Source organism: Pipistrellus hanaki (assembly GCF_964339955.1).
Source record: "Pipistrellus hanaki genome assembly, chromosome: 2".
NCBI classification, from domain to species: domain Eukaryota; kingdom Metazoa; phylum Chordata; class Mammalia; order Chiroptera; family Vespertilionidae; genus Pipistrellus; species Pipistrellus hanaki.
Window position 1 is genome coordinate 168624621 of NC_140504.1, and position 16235 is coordinate 168640855.

Sequence of the window (16235 nt, forward strand, 5' to 3'; positions counted from 1 at the left end):
ATTTTATTTTATTTTATTTTATTTTATTTTATTTTATTTTATTTTATTTTATTTTAAAGTCTGACACCTAATAGTAGTTTCCAAATGTTCCATAGGGATGGTAACTTCCATAAGGCAGAATTTTATAGTTCCTTGCACCGCCACTAAAAAGATAATCAAGGTGCCCGGCTAGCTCAGTCGGAAGAGCAGGAGACTCTTAAAAAAAGATAATCAATAAAAAAAACAAGTACTAATTAAGAACCACATAGGAAACATTCTTTTCTAATTACTTACCTTGGGAGGAAATTTTATATCTATATTAACATCACTACTTTTCAGAGCAAACTTAGTCAGAGATGAGCCATACAACCTAAGTGAACACTCTGGAAAAAAACAACAACAAAAAATTAAAGCATGAAATAGAATGTAAATATGGGATCTTAAACAACAGTGGTAGGAAAACTGCATATATCTCACTATGTCTTTCAATTCTAGTACAACAATTATAGAAGAATTATATCCTTTTTAATTGATCTATAAAATAAAGATGTTTCTCAGTTAGAGGGTTCAGGAACAGACAGAAAGAGAAATTGCTCAAAAAAGTTCAATGTTTAGCCCTGGCTGGTGTAGTTCAGTGGATAGAGCATCGGCCTGCGGACTGAAGGGTCCCGGGTTTGATTCCTGTCAAGGGCACATGCCTGGGTTGTGGGCTCAATCCACAGTAGGGGCCAAGCAGGAGGCAGCCAATCAATGATTCTCATCACTGCTGTTTCTCTCTCTCCCTCCCTCTCCCTTCCTCTCTGACATCAATAAAATTTTTTTTAAAAAGTTCAATGTTTAAACAAAATTTTAGTAATAGTTCACTTAGGAATGACTATAATTATGTTTAACACTTAATATGTAACAGTAAAGAATGTACAACCCAGCTATAGCTACTGTCACAAATGGCATTTATTTATATATATTTACATAAGAGATAACACTTTAAATGGGGAAGGAATCGTAGTCAATGACAATGATCTTTAAAAATAGAAAGTGGCCGAAACCGGTTTGGCTCAGTGGATAGAGCGTCGGCCTGCAGACTGAGGGGTCCCGGGTTCGATTCTGGTCAAGAGCATGTACCTTGGTTGCAGGCATGTCCCCAGTAGGGGGCATGCAAGAGGCAGCTGATCGATGACTCTCATCAATGTTTCTATCTCTATCTCTTTCCCTTCCTCTCTGTATTATCACATACATATTAAGAACACAAAAAAAATTCACAATGCTGTACAAATTATTCTATTTAACTTTAAAACTAGGCAAAACAGCCGAAACCAGTTTGGCTCAGCGGTAGAGCGTCGGTCTGCGGACTGAAAGGTCCAGGGTTCAATTCCGGTCAAGGGCATGTACCTTGGTTGCAGGCATGTCCCCAGTAGGGGGCGTGCAAGAAGCAGCTGATCGATGACTCTCATCAATGTTTCTATCTCTATCTCTCTCCCTTCCTCTGTAAAAAAATCAATAAGATATATATTTTTTAAAAATAAAAATACAAAGTGAAGCCATTAATATTCCAAGTCTAAAACAAACAAAAAAATTCTGTGGCTTTCAAGAGTTCATAGAACAAGTTAATAAAAACAATAACATACTACAAGCAACTTTCTCAGACTATCAAATATTTGACTTCAAAAATCATAATAAGGCAAATTTTAAAAGGATCTCATCAGAGATCAAGTTGAAAAAAACATGACTGGAACTTATCAGGCAAGTTTAGTTTCTTAGAAAGAATAAGGTCAGCCTGGCTGGCATGGCTCAGTGGTTGAGCACCGACCTATGAACCAGGAGGTCACGGTTGGATTCCCGGCCAGGGCGCGTGCAGGGGTTGCAGGCTCCATTCCCAGTGGGGTGTGCAGGAGGCAGCCAATCAAAGCATCTCTCTCATTGATATTTCTATCTTTCTCCCCCTCTCCCTTCCTCTCTGAAATCAATAAAAAATATTTTAAAATAATATTTACCCTAATTCAAGAGAAAGAGTTGTGTAATTTTTAGAAATAAGTATATAATATATTTGTACCTGGTAAAAATGCTGTTATAACCTTTGACATTTCCTCCACAACCTCCTGACGAACGCTGAGGTCATCATCTGTTATTCCTTGTTCTTTTGCTAATTCAGTAACTGCAACACTTAAAGCTGCCAAGTGGGCAGGGGAAGGAGGTGGCAGAGAACGAAGTTCACTTTCTTCCTGTTTTTCCTGTTAGTGTAACATGTAACAACAATATATATATAAAATATTATAAGAGTTCTGTTCAGCTAGTCTTCAGAGTAAAAAAATTACTCTTTTAATGAGAAATACTTTTTCAAGAGAAAAATATAAATACATTCAACTTCTATGTGCCAGACTTACACTGAATGGCCAGATTATTATGATCTCTGAAGCTGACCACTCAGTGTATATCCTATATAATAAAAGGCTAATAAATAAATTGTCCCCTCGACTAGTTCAACCAACAGGCAGCCCAGCCAACTGCCTATGTCCTCTCCCCTCCCCCTGGCCAGGCTGGTCAGACCCCACCTATGCACGACGAATTCATACACCGGGCCTATAATACACACACACACACACACACACACACACAAGCACTGAGAGGCCAGATTATTATGTGTTCAGAGATCATAATAATCTGGCCACTCAGTATATATTTAAGAGAAAAAGATAAATATAATCAACTTCTATGTGCCAGGTCTAAGGCTTGTAGGATATGGAAGAGAACAAAAGAGACAGAGATCCCTGCCTTTGTGAAGGAGATTTGGAAGACTAAGAGATACCGTGGGGGAGGTTTCTGTTAAACATTTAAAAATGAAATTTGTTATATTTTATTGTCTGCATAAATTCTGAAATGCTTCATTAAAGCCAGGATGGTTGTTTATAACTTTTTGTTGTTGCTAATCCTCATCTGAGGATATTTTTTCCATTGACTCGGTGCCAGGCCAACGCCCTAACCACTTAGCTACACCAGCCAGGGCATGTAATTTTGATGTGGTTGTGAGAGGATGCAAGTACCACATTTATGTATGCCGCCATCTTGACCTGAATTAGTTTAACTTCTTTTTTAAATTTATCTTTATTGTTCAAAGTATTACAGATGTGTCCTTGTTTTTTCCCACTGACCCTCTCTCCACCCCATACCCGCCCCTCCCAGGCCTTTACCACACTATTGTTATGAATCAGTGGTTATAGTGTCAGCCCATGCATCCAAGGGTCGTGGGTTTGATTCCCAGTCAAGGGCAGCAACGTACCTAGGTTGCAGGTTCAATCCTCAGTGTGGGAGGCAACCAACTGATGTGTCTCTCTCACATCAATGTTTCTCTCTCTCTCTCTCCCCAATCCACGATCCACTCTCTCTAAAAATCAATGGAAAAAATATCCTTAGGTAAAAATTAACAAAAATAATAATAAAATAAAATAATCATAGGCTCATTAAATCTGAATGACTTCTATTACTTCTAAGTTCTTGATTTTCTTCAATGTATCAATTTTTTTTTAAGAAAAATGTATGAGAACCTAGTATGTGTCATATACGGTTTTAAGCAATGCAGAAACAAAAATAAAAAAGAAGGAGCTCCAGTGGCGCAATCGGTTAGCGCGCGGTACTTATACAAAAATAAAAAAGAAAATAACCTTTCAGAATATTAAATACTGAAATCTAGAAAAGGAGAGATGGCAAACATGTGTTAGGTTTTCTGACCAAGCACTGTGGGGGCAGAAAAGAAATATCTGACTTGTTGGGAAGGTCAGGTGAAAGAGTATTTCACAGAGAGGATACACAAGCACAAACTTAGATAAGAAGTTATATATTATTATAACTTTGAACAGAAAAAGATTAAATAGATAAAATACTAATACACTCTAAAAAGAAAAAAACACTCTGTTCATGTCTAAGTCTATGAAATACTATAATAAAAATAACTGTAGAATTAAGAATTCTCCAAGTCTCTCGTTTATAAGGCCCTGCATGGTCTGGACTTCTCCAACTTCATCTCACATCATTTTCCTCCTAGCTTTGTTTGTTCCACTAATACTACAATCTTTCAGTTACTCATATGCCATATCCTTTCCTGACTTATAGAAATCTTTATTCATTCTGCTTTTTTGTATAAAATGCTCTCAGCTTGCCTCTCCACACCACTCACTTTTTGCCTTTTTAAACTATTACTCCGAGGTTCAATTCAAATGTTCACTTTCTCAGAAAAACTGTCCCTGATCTACACTAAGTAAAATATTCTTGTATACTTCTTTAGCACTACATTTCCCCCTTTAATAAAACTCATGATCCTTAAATCCTCATTCATTGGATGCTTCACCAATATCTTAGAAACTGTGAGGGCAGAAACTACAACTACCTTCTTCATCACTCCTAGACATAAGCACATAAAACTCAATAAATATCTGTTGGACTAACTACACGTGACAGTTTTAAACTTAGGAATCAATGTACTTTAAAATGAGCAAACTGGACTCTCAGAAGGTTTCCCTCCTGACTCAGGTAAGGAGGGCAATCACACCTTTCAACAATGTCATTTCAATTACTAATATGACTGAATAATACTGCATTTTTACTTTCAAAAATAAAAAGGATTTCATATAGTTTTACCATTCAAAAATAAACAAAACATTTTGTACTAAGAACTTACCAAAATGTTTTTCTTATGTCGTTTCTCTTTTATATGTTTATGAGCTCCCTGGATATTTTCAATGTGAATTAAGCAAAGTTTGCATAGATACCGGCAATTGGTATATTCTGGTGAGCGCTGAAAAGTTAAAAAATGACATTTTCAAAAAACAGAGAAGTAAATTTTTTATTAAATACGTGAATGGCATAATTATGTAAACATAAGGAAAACATAAGCATTGTAGGAATGTTTTAAATAAACAAATCAGTACTTATAAAACCAAGATAGTTGTCCTTTTCAAAATAGTCATCATAGATCATATACTAATTTCAAGTAATACCATGAAAATACTAAATATGGCCTGGTCAGTATGGCTCAGTGGTTGAGTGTCGACCCAGGAGATCAGGGCACATGCCCAGGTTGTGGGCTCGATCCCCAGTAAGGGGTGTGCAGGAGACAGCCAATCAACGATTCTCTCTCATCATTGATGTTTTTTATCTCTTTCTGAAATCAACAAAAATATATTTTTAAAAGTACTAAATATATTTGGTACATATCTAATATAGACTTTCGAATCCAATGTGAAATGAGAAAGGTAGTCTACCCTCAAATAAGAGATTCAAAAGAATGACTTGCAAATATGGAAAACAATTTCAAAAGCTGAATTCCAAAAACACTCCAATTAATCACAATCTCATGGGAATAAATGGATAATCTCTTAAGGTTATTACTCTGAAGGAAACAACTGACATGTAAAAAGTATCAGTCATAGTACTTTAGTCATACTCCACATATATATTATACCCTTGAAATAATAAAAAACATCGTAATTCCAAAGTACTTGTTATGTGCCAGGTTCCTTGCTAGGTGCTTCACATACAATGTGACATTTTAATTCCCTAACAATCCAATTTTAGACTGGCATTATCTTCATTTTATAGATGTGAAAACAAAAGCTCAAGTAGCTTGCAGCTTTCACAAGAATACATTAAGTGGGAGATGCTGAATTTAAATTCGTGTATTTCTGAATCCAAAGCCAACTCTCTACCCAGAAGATTACACAATAAAAAAATTATAAAAATATTAAATATGTGAATTTTAAAATATTGTTTCCACTCTCTTACACTGAAATTCCAGCAATGCTCAATTTTTATCTGACTGATCTTCAAAAGGCTACAACTCCTGACATAAAAATTCTCACTTCAGAATATTATGTATATGATTTCCTTTAAATGGGAATCCATCCCAAAGATAGCAACAGTCTTGCTACAGACTAAAAAATAAACATTAGCCATCATGTATTCAGTATCTACCAACCTTAAAATAACTCTATGAGGGCTTCCCATTTTACTGACAAAGCAACTATATCTCAAGGATTAAATAATTGCCCAATGCAACAAGCAAGTAAGAAAGTTCAGCTCAACATAATCATTCCAATTCTTTAATAAAAGAAATTCTTTCAAACCTGTCCTTATTGGAGTATGAATTAAGCCTTCACAGAGACTTCTATTTCTTAAATTTCCTATCACAACTAATTCTTAATTCACCAACTATTTTTTTAAATATACTTTTGAGAAAGGGAGAGAGATAAAAACATCAATGATAAGAGAGAATCACTGATTGGCTGCCTCCTGCACACCCCCAATGGGACCAAGTCCACAGCCCAGGCATGTGCCCTGACTGGAACAGAACCCTGACCTGGTTCACAGGTTGATGCTCACCCTCTGAGCAATGCCAGCTGGGCCACCATTTTTCTGAGCTTATACTGTGTCAAACATAGTGTATAAACAAAAGAAACCAAAATTCCTGTCCTTATGAATTTACATCCAAGTGTAGGGAAACATGTATTAAACAAATGTATAAATAAATAGGAATATGGGAAGAAGTGTTAACTGCTTTTTAAAAATAGGGTTGTCACTTAAGACATCATTGATAAACTGGCTTGAAGAAAGTGAAGGATTAGTTGTGTGGATATTTGGAAAGAGACATTCCAACAGAGGAAAATGTGAATGCGAAGGCCCTGAAGTAAGAATATGCCGAATATATTTGAAAAATTAAAAAAAATCTGAAAGATAATGGAGGCTAGATCATAAGCCCCCTGTAAGGACTCTGGCTTTTATTCTAACTGTAAGGGTGAGGCATTGAAGGTTTTTGAGCAAAGAACTGCAAGATCTAATCAATATTTTAAAGGAATCACTGTCTTCTATATTAAGAATAGAAGCAGGAAGAACTTATTGTTGCATTAATAGAGAAGAGAGATGATGTTGCCTTGGCTCAAGGTTTAAGAATGGTGGAAGTGACTGAAAAAGTTAGACTTAGGAGTTGAAAGCATAAACACAGAATATCTAAATGCATGAATATTGATGAGGTCTCTGAAGAAGTCATATAATCACTCATAATATGAATTTTTCAATTGTAAAATGTTAACAGACAAGGATGCATCTGGACTCTTTTAGTAGGAAAAGCTTGAAAGAAACTGAAAGGGGAGTCAGCAGGTTTGGGATGACATTTCAATTAACCTTGGATAATGCTCTAACACTGGAGCCTGCTTCTACATAGATCCTTAAAATGAAATAATAAAAGCTGCCCTATATCGCCGAAACCGGTTTGGCTCAGTGAATAGAGCGTCGGCCTTTGGACTCAAGGGTCCCAGGTTCGATTCCAGTCAAGGGCATGTACCTTGGTTGCGGGCACATCCCCAGTAGGGGGTGTGCAAGAGGCAGCTGATCAATGTTTCTCTCTCATTGATGTTTCTAACTCTCTATCCCTCTCTCTTCTTCTCTGCAAAAAATCAATAAAAATATTTTTTTAAAAACTGCCCTATAGGGCACAATAAATAAATTCCACAGTAGCTAAACTCTGTTCAGTGCTTACCACATACCAGCACTGTGCCAAGAACTTTACTTATATTACCTTATTTAATCCTTATGATAGCCCAATGAGCTAGGTGTCAATATTTTCATCAAATCTATTTTAATGATGATGAAATTGAGGTTTAAAGAGATTAAATAACTTATCCAGTGGTATTAAATCAGTAAGTGACAAAGCTAGATAGAACCAGTGACTCCAAAACCCATACACTTAACCACTAAGCAAACTACCTCTAATTACTGACCAATTATGTACAATGTATTGTATCAGGCACAACAGTAAATAACACAAAAATGTTCTCACCATCAGGAAGCTTCTAGTTTCAGAGACACAAATGAAAATCGTTTAAAAATTCCTTTATTACGGTTATATTTTATTTGATCACTAAACACACACACTAATAACCCTTCTTAAAGTTTCTGCAGACCAACTAAAATAATAATTGCTGGGCATGGAGATTATAAGTATTTCCTAGTCAATATTTAACATTTGCTATAGGGAATTTTACCTTTCTAATCTAATTGTTTGGATTTATTCCTTCTTTGGTACAGGTTAAAAGCCCAGCCAGTATTGCTCAATGGTTAAGTGTCAACCCAGGCACAAAGAGGCCACCAGTTCGATTCCTGGTCAGGGCACATGCCCAAGTTGTGGGCTCCATCCCCAGCAGGGTGTATGCAAGAGGCAGGGATCAATGATGTCTCTCTCTTACTGATGTTTCTATCTCTCGCCCCCTTCCTTTCTAAAAATCAATAAAAACATATTTTTGAAAAATCACATCTTTACCCCTCAATTAGATAATCTATGAGTATGACTGTGAATAAAAGGACCTGATAAAATAAAAAAATAAGTTGGTAAGAATATTCTTAATGAGTGTCTAAAGCTGGTAGAGAAAAATGTTAATTAAGAGTACATTGTATTGCCCTAGCTCAGTGGTCGTCAACCTGGGGCTCGCGAGCCACATGCGGCTCTTTGGCCCCTTGAGTGTGGCTCTCCCACAAAATACCACGGCCTGGGGAGTCTATTTTTAAGAAGTGGCATTAGAAGCAATTTAAAAAATTTGGCTCTCAAAAGAAATTTCAATTGTTGTACTGTTGATATTTGGCTCTGCTGACTAATGAGTTTGCCGACCACTGGGCTAGCTCATCTGGCTCGATGGATAGAATGTCAGCCTGCCGACTCAAGTGTCCCAGATTCTATTCCAGTCACAGGCACCTGCCCCAGTTGCAGGGTTGTTCCCCAGCAGGGGGCGTGGAGGAGGCAGGGGACCTATGATTCTCTCTCATCATTGATGTTTCTCTCTCTCTTTCCCTCTCCCTTCCTCTCTGAAATCAATAAAAAATGTTTTGTTTTGTTTTGTTTTGTTTTGTTTTTTAAGAGTATACTATATTGAAAACAAAAGGCTTTGGAGGGCTTGAGAAACAAAGGTGTCAGAAAGAAAAGGATTACAGACATCACTGCTGGTATTGGCACAATGATTTTCATCACTGCTGTTTAAACTCAACAACAAATAAAACGTTTTCACGCTCTAAAGCTTTTCTTTCACCCCACACCATTCTTTCTTACTACCATCAAATATCCATTCCACCCCAACTTCTTCCTTCTCCCAAGAACTGATTTTCTCTTTTTTTTTTTTTTTAAAAAAAAACATATTTTATTGATTTTTTTACAGAGAGGAAGGGAGAGGGATAGAGAGTCAGAAACACTGATGAGAGAGAGACATCGATCAGCTGCCTCTTGCACACCCCCTACTGGGGATGTGCCCGCAACCAATGTACATGCCCTTGACTGGAATAGAACCTGGGACCTCTCAGTCCACAGGCCGATGCTCTATCCATTGAGCCAAACCGGTTTCGGCAAGAACTGACCTTTTCTGCTTTGTATCCTATGTATCCAGTCCCATTTATTTTTCTTGAAAACACATTTTTCATATTTTCTTTACACATCCCATATAATTTACCTACACCACCCTTCCCCAACCCATCAGGTCAACTCCTAATCACTCCTTCTGACTCAGTCCAAATGTCACCTTCTTATAAAACATTCCTCAATTTTATACCTCTATATCACAACTCAAGTTGGCCACTCCTTTGTCCAAGATCCCGTTTGCAAACAATACTGTTATTATTACTATTATTATGGTTTGCTTATATGTCTTTTTCTAATTAATAAACTCCTAGAAGAGCAGTATCATGTTTTTTAAAATGTCACAGATATCCCATTTCAACTTTTTATCACCGTATCATGGCATATGAAAGGCACTCAATGTTTATCTTGACAATGCAGAGCCAAAATAGCCACCAATTCTAGTCTTTGGAAAGAAAAAGAGGAAAGACAGAGCTAAGTAAAACAGCAAATTGAAGAAAAAAAAAATTCTTCTAGAATCTGGTGAGACTAGCTGCACAGCCTAACTCTCTCCTACATTATGGACCTCTACTCCTTAAATTCTTTTTATTTTCATAGGGTGACTGCTCCGTCATAAGTTTATTAATAAATAACTCAGAATTGCCTTCTTCAATTTAGCTATGACTTAATTTTTCTAAACTATACAAAATCATACCATTTCTTTATTATTTATCAAGGATGGCCTATTTCCTTGTATACATACTCACAATGCCCCAAGTATCAATTTGTGAACAAATTAGTTTACTATTCATTCCTATAATACCTAGCAATATTTTTATTAAGGCTAAGAATGTGTATTTTTAGGTTAAAAGTTAATTAGTACTCAGGAACAAGATACCAATGGCTAGAATAACTCCTGATAGATGGAGGAAGTCTAGAACCTCATGTAGTATTCCCTAATTCCTTTCTGTCATTTCAAATAAAGAATTAACTTTGAATGGACAGAAATGTGCCATTTTCACAAATAAATTCCCAATGCCTAGCTCATTACCTAGAACACAACAAGCACTCAGTATCTATTTATGAGTAAATAAATCAAGGTTCAGCAAACTTCTAACAGAAAGAGACAAAGTAATATTATGGTAATTTTATGCTTTGGCAAAAAGGAGATATTTTGCCCTGGCCAGTGTTGCTCAGGGTCTCAGGTTCGATTCCCAGACAAGGGCCCATAGCTGGTCCTTGCCCTTGAAGCAACCAATCAATGTGTCTCTCTCACATTGATGTTTCTTTCACTCCATCTCTCCCCTTCCTTCTTTCCCTCCTACCCTCCCTCCCTCTCTTTTCTCTCTCTCTCTGAAAAGTAATGAAAAAAATATCCTCAGGTGATGATTTTTTTAAAAATGTAGCTTTTTATGCTTTGCGGGTCATATATTCTTTGCAGCAACTCTCAACTCAACCTGCCATGGTAGCACAAAAGCAGCCATAGACAAATGGGCATGGTGGCATTCCCAAAAAAACAACAAGGGGCTAAATGTATTTTGCCACCATTTAAAAAAAACAAAACACACACACAAAAAAAAAATAAATAAATAAATAAATAAGAGGGTAGGACACAGTTCATCAACCTCTGGGGATGAATAAATGAAGTCCGAATCACAGACATAAAGATTTGCTAAACAGAGGAAGGGAAGAGAGAAAAGAGAGAAGTAGAAAGGAATGAAGAAAGTATGGAAAGATGAATGCTATTTATGCCTTAGGAATATAAGAAAAATAACAAGAGCTATACTTGGCAAAGTAAAGTTATGAAACACACATTTCCTTCAAATAACTAAAACAACAAAGTATACTTTTTCAAGTCGAAAGATGTGATCTCTTTCTAAACGTTCTTCTGCTTGTTTCAAACCTAGCCTCTGCTCAGGCGTCAATGTAGACTCATCTATCACAGCGGCATTTTCTAAATAGTCCATCTCTGAAGAAGTTTCTTTATTAGACTCGTCAGTCTTCATTTTACCTAGAAAAGGAAGCAATCACTTAGTTGTCATCATTAGAACTGGTCAATCAAAAAAACTAATGCAAAACAGACATTCAATTTATACACACAGAGAGAAAATATTCTTTCCTTAGTTGTACAAGTTGGCATGCCTATGTAAAATGTAAGAGGTATAATATATCGCATAGAAATTCACAAAGAAAAATCTACTTCTTGGTCAAATGCCTATCCTATCTTGTTCTTCCAACTACCTATCAAAAGAGACAAATGTGACTGAGACTTAGTATATAAGACTAACATAACAAAACCATTTTGTGGAATCTTTGAAGTAAATGTAATAAAAAGCTCTTTTAAATCCCAAAGATTAGTCACTGAACTAAAGTCACTTCAGCAACTTCAAGCACTATACACTTGCAGCTAAAAGAACATGCATACTCCAGACCACAAACCTACACCAGGCTCCTCTTTCTCTGCTTCCACTAAACCCACAGATATACAGTATATTTCTTATTAGTCTCCTAACTATTGGGTCGGCAACGAAGTAATTGCGGGTTTCACACATATATGGCTTCAGTTGAATTTTTAGGTTTGCAGACGTAGTACAAATGTAAAACACATTTTGTTATTTGATAGTTGGCTATTCAGCTGTTAATCAGTAAAAAAAGTTTTTTGATCTGTTTTGTAGTTTTCGTTTGGCGTTCGTTGAAAAATGGAAAATCAAAAGGAACATTTTCGTCATATTTTGCTTTTTTATTTCTGCAAAGGGAAAAACGCATCGCAAGCTCATAAAAAGTTATGTGCTGTTTATGGTGACGAAGCCTTAAAAGAACGGCAGTGTCAAAATTGGTTTGCCAAATTTCGTTCTGGTGATTTTTCACTCAAAGATGAAAAACGCTCTGGTCGTCCAGTTGAAGTTGATGACGCCCTAATCAAAGCAATAATCAATTCGGACTGTCACAGTACAACACGTGAGATTGCAGAGAAGCTTCATGTATCACATACATGCATTGAAAATCACTTAAAACAACTTGGTTATGTTCAAAAACTCGATACGTGGGTTCCTCACGAACTGAAAGAATCACAGTTAACGCAACGCATTAGCAGCTACGAGTTGCTAAAGAAATGTAATGAAAATGATCCATTTTTAAAACGACTGATAACTGGCGATGAAAAATGGGTTGTTTACAACAATATCAAGTGGAAAAGATCGTGGAGCAGGCCAGGTGAACCAACTCAAACAACATCAAAAGCTGATATTCATCAAAAGAAGGTTTTGTTATCAGTTTGGGGGGATTACAAAGGAATTGTCTACTTTGAACTCTTACCACCCAACCGAACGATCAATTCTGATGTCTACATTGAACAACTAACGAAATTAAACAATGCAGTTGAAGAAAAGCGGCCTGAATTGACAAATCGAAAAGGTGTTGTATTCCATCATGACAATGCAAGGCCACACACATCTTTGGTCACTCGGCAAAAATTAATGGAGCTTGGTTGGGATGTTTTGCCACATCCACCATATAGTCCTGACCTTGCACCATCTGATTACTTTTTGTTTCGATCTTTACAAAACTCCTTGAATGGTAAAAATTTCAATAATGATGATGATGTCAAATCGTACCTGATTCAGTTTTTTGCTAATAAAAACCAGAAGTTTTTTGAACGTGGGATTATGATGCTGCCTGAAAGATGGCAAAAGGTCATTGATCAAAATGGGCAATACATTACAGAATAAAGTTATTTAGTTCCATGAAAAAATTTTTAAAAATCCGCAATTACTTAGTTGCCAACCCAATACAATAGATTGTAATCTCTTTTAGGCATAGGTTATGTGATTTTATCTTTGCACTAGTAGCCCGGTGCACAAAATTCGTGCACATTAAAAGGGGATTAATTAGAGGAAATAATTTAATATTGCTATTTGCCCTTTCTCTATAATAGAAGTGTTAGAGATGAAAGAAAATTAGTAAAATGTATATGAAAACCTTCCTCCTGTCAGAGTCTAGGGCACACAACAGGACCCAGAGTCAAGTCCCTGCCCACCCACATGCACCTCAAAATGGCGTAAGACTCAGATCCTGCCAGCCCCCCTCCCTCATTGGGCTAGATCCATACCTAGCCAGTTTCACCCTTGTCAAGTCTCAGATCCCCTGTTCTGGCACCAGGATGGGGGGCATGGCCTGAGGTCCCCAGCCCAGAACGGGGTGGAGGCTGTGCCTTGAGGTCCTGTCAAGCCCCACCAGGTGGGGGACATGGCCTGAGATCCCGTCAAGCCCAACTGGGTGGGGGGCATGGCCTGAGGTCCCCCATCAAGCCCCGCCAGGAGGGGGGGTGCAGCCTCCGGTCCCCCAGCCGAGTACTGGGAGGGAGGTGCAGTCTCAGGTCCCCTGTCAAGCCCCGCTAGGCAGGGGTGTGGCCTGAGTTCCTCCAACCCAGCACTGGGATTGCACCTTGAGGTCCCCCATCAAGCTCCGCTGGGTGGGGGGCATGGCCTGAGGTCTCCTGTCAAGCCCAGCCAGGCAGGTGGGCGCAGCCTCAGGTCCCCTGATCCGGTGCTGGGGAGGGAGGTGCTGTCTGAGGTCCCCTGTCAAGCCCTGCTGGGTGGGGGCGTGGCCTGAGGCCCCCTGGCAAGCCTCACAGGGGCAGAGGAGGATGAAGCCTCAGGTCCCTGCTGATAGCTCCTTAAGGCTCCTTATGGGAGCTTGGCCTCAGCTGTGGGTGCATCCATCATTGTGATGGAGTATGCAAACTAACCCAACCAAGATGGCTGCAGTCATGGAGCTACCAGGAGGCTTGGGTTTCCCCAGTAATGGTGGAAGCCAAGCTTTCCGCACATCCTGGCCAGGCTAAGCCTCCACTCAAGGCTACAAAGTTTCAATTATAGAAGATAAATAAATCTCAACAAAAATGGCAGCAGCCACAGAGCTGGAGAGAGCAGGAGGCTTGAGTCGTCCCCAGTGATGGAGAAAGCCAAGCTTTCCAGACACCCTGGCTGGCCTAGGCCTCCATTCAAGGATACAAAGTTTCAATTATAGAAGATAAATAAATCCCAGATACCAGGGCCTCCATTTGGGTCGCTGGGAGGCATGGCCAGCCTGCAAACCACCACAGGCCCCTCACTTAGGCCACCCCATGACCCGGAACCCCCACTCTGATCCGGGATACCCTTTAAGGCAAATCAGCTGGTTCCCACCAGTGCACCAGTCCTCTAACCTATCTAATAAAAGAGCAATATGCAAATTGACCATCATTCCAACACACAAGATAGCTGGCCCCATGTGGTCAAAGGTGGCTGCCCCCATGTAGACACAAGACGGCCACCACAAGATGAACAACAGGGGAGGGCAGTTGGGAGGGACCAGGCCTGCAAGGGAGGGCAATTGGGGGTGATCAAGCCTGCAGGGAAGGGCAGTTAGGGGTGACCAGCTGGCAGATGAGGGAAGTTGGGGCGACCGGGACTGCAAGGAAGGGCAGTTGGGGGGGAGGGGGGCGACCCAGGCTTGCAGGGGAGGGCAGTTAGGGTGACAGGAGAGTGGTTAGGGTGTGATCAGGCTGGCAGACAGAAGCGGTTAGGGGCAATCAGGAAGGCAGGCAAGTGAGCAGTTGTGAGGCAGCAGTCCTGGATTATGAGAGGAGTCCCAGGTTTGGAGAGGGTGCAGGCTGGGCTGAGGGACACACACCCCTGTGACGAATTTCGTGCACTGGGTCTCTAGTCCTATTAATAAAAGCCTATGTGGTCGTCACACCCTCACACTGCAAGGGGTGATCACCAGGAGGCTGCGTGCACAGCAGGCGCATGCAGGTGGGCAGGGGCTTGACACTGCATGTACGGCGTTGAGGTGGGCCCACGGCTGTGTGCGAGGTCGGGGGGGGGGGGGTCCCACGTCTCCACGCAGCACGGAGGCAGGACCCCAGGCTCCAGCCTACCTCTTTGGGACAATCCATAGAGGAGGCCTGGATGGGTGGTGGGGCCTACCTCTTTGGTGTGATCAATCTAGGAGCTCCCACACTGTGAAAGGGCACATGCCAGGTTGGGGGACCCCCCCTCACTACGTGCACAATTTCATGCACCGGGCCTCTAGTCACTAAATAAATGAAGATATAAAATGTGATGTATCTATATGATGGAGTATTATTCAGCTGTCTTAGTTTAGGCTGCCAAAACAAAATTCCAGACTGGTGGAATTAAACAACAAAAAATTGTTTTCTCACAGTTCTAGAGGCAAAAAGGTCAAGATCACAGTCAGTGCCGGCAAGATTGGTATTTGATAGAAACTCCCTCCTAGGATTGTAGGCAGCTACCTCACATGGCCTTCCCTTGGTGCATACACTGAAAAAGATCTTCCTTTTCTTATAAGGCATCATGATTCATCAGCTCAGGACCCCACCCTTATTGACCTCATTTAATCTTAACTACCTCATAAAAGCTCTTATCTCCAAATATAATTACATTGGGAGTCAGGTCCTCAACATAGGAATTTTGAGAGGAGGAAAGGCAGTTTATAGCAGCAGCATTAAAAAGCAAAGAAGTACTGCTATATATTACTTGAATTAACTTTAAAACATGATGTTTAATGAATGAAGCCATACACACAAACAACATATATTGTAGGATTCAATTTCTATGAAATACTTAGATAGGTAAATACATAGAAACAAAAAGCCAATTACTGGTCATCTAAGGCTGCAACAAGGGGGAAATGGATTTCCTTTTGGAGTGATGAAAAATTTCTGCAATTAGGTAGTGGTGATAGTTGTAGAACACTGTAAATGTACTTAATTACACAAACCTGTACCTTTAAAATAGTTAAAATTGGCCTTAGCTGGTTTGGCTCAGTGGATAGAGCAACGGCCTACAGACTGAAGGGTCTTGGATTTGATTCCGATCAAGGGCACATGCCC

The 16235-nt window shown here is 39.3% G+C and overlaps 1 protein-coding gene across 14 annotated transcripts in view; it reads right to left on the reverse strand.

The window, feature by feature from the left end:
• TUT4 (terminal uridylyl transferase 4) overlaps positions 1–16235 on the reverse strand; it is a 95285-nt gene that overhangs the window by 57004 nt on the left and 22046 nt on the right. For all 14 annotated transcript variants that reach the window (XR_014794014.1, XM_084872857.1, XM_084872861.1 and 11 more), the window contains exons 3-6: positions 11188–11351; positions 4649–4765; positions 2030–2207; positions 274–362 (exon numbers count right to left, since the gene is read on the reverse strand). Coding sequence is in view for 13 of the 14 variants with exons in the window: in XM_084872857.1 (XP_084728983.1) it covers positions 274–362; positions 2030–2207; positions 4649–4765; positions 11188–11351 (548 nt within the window). In the remaining variant the exon portion in view is untranslated. The remainder of the gene's footprint in view (positions 1–273; positions 363–2029; positions 2208–4648; positions 4766–11187; positions 11352–16235) is intronic.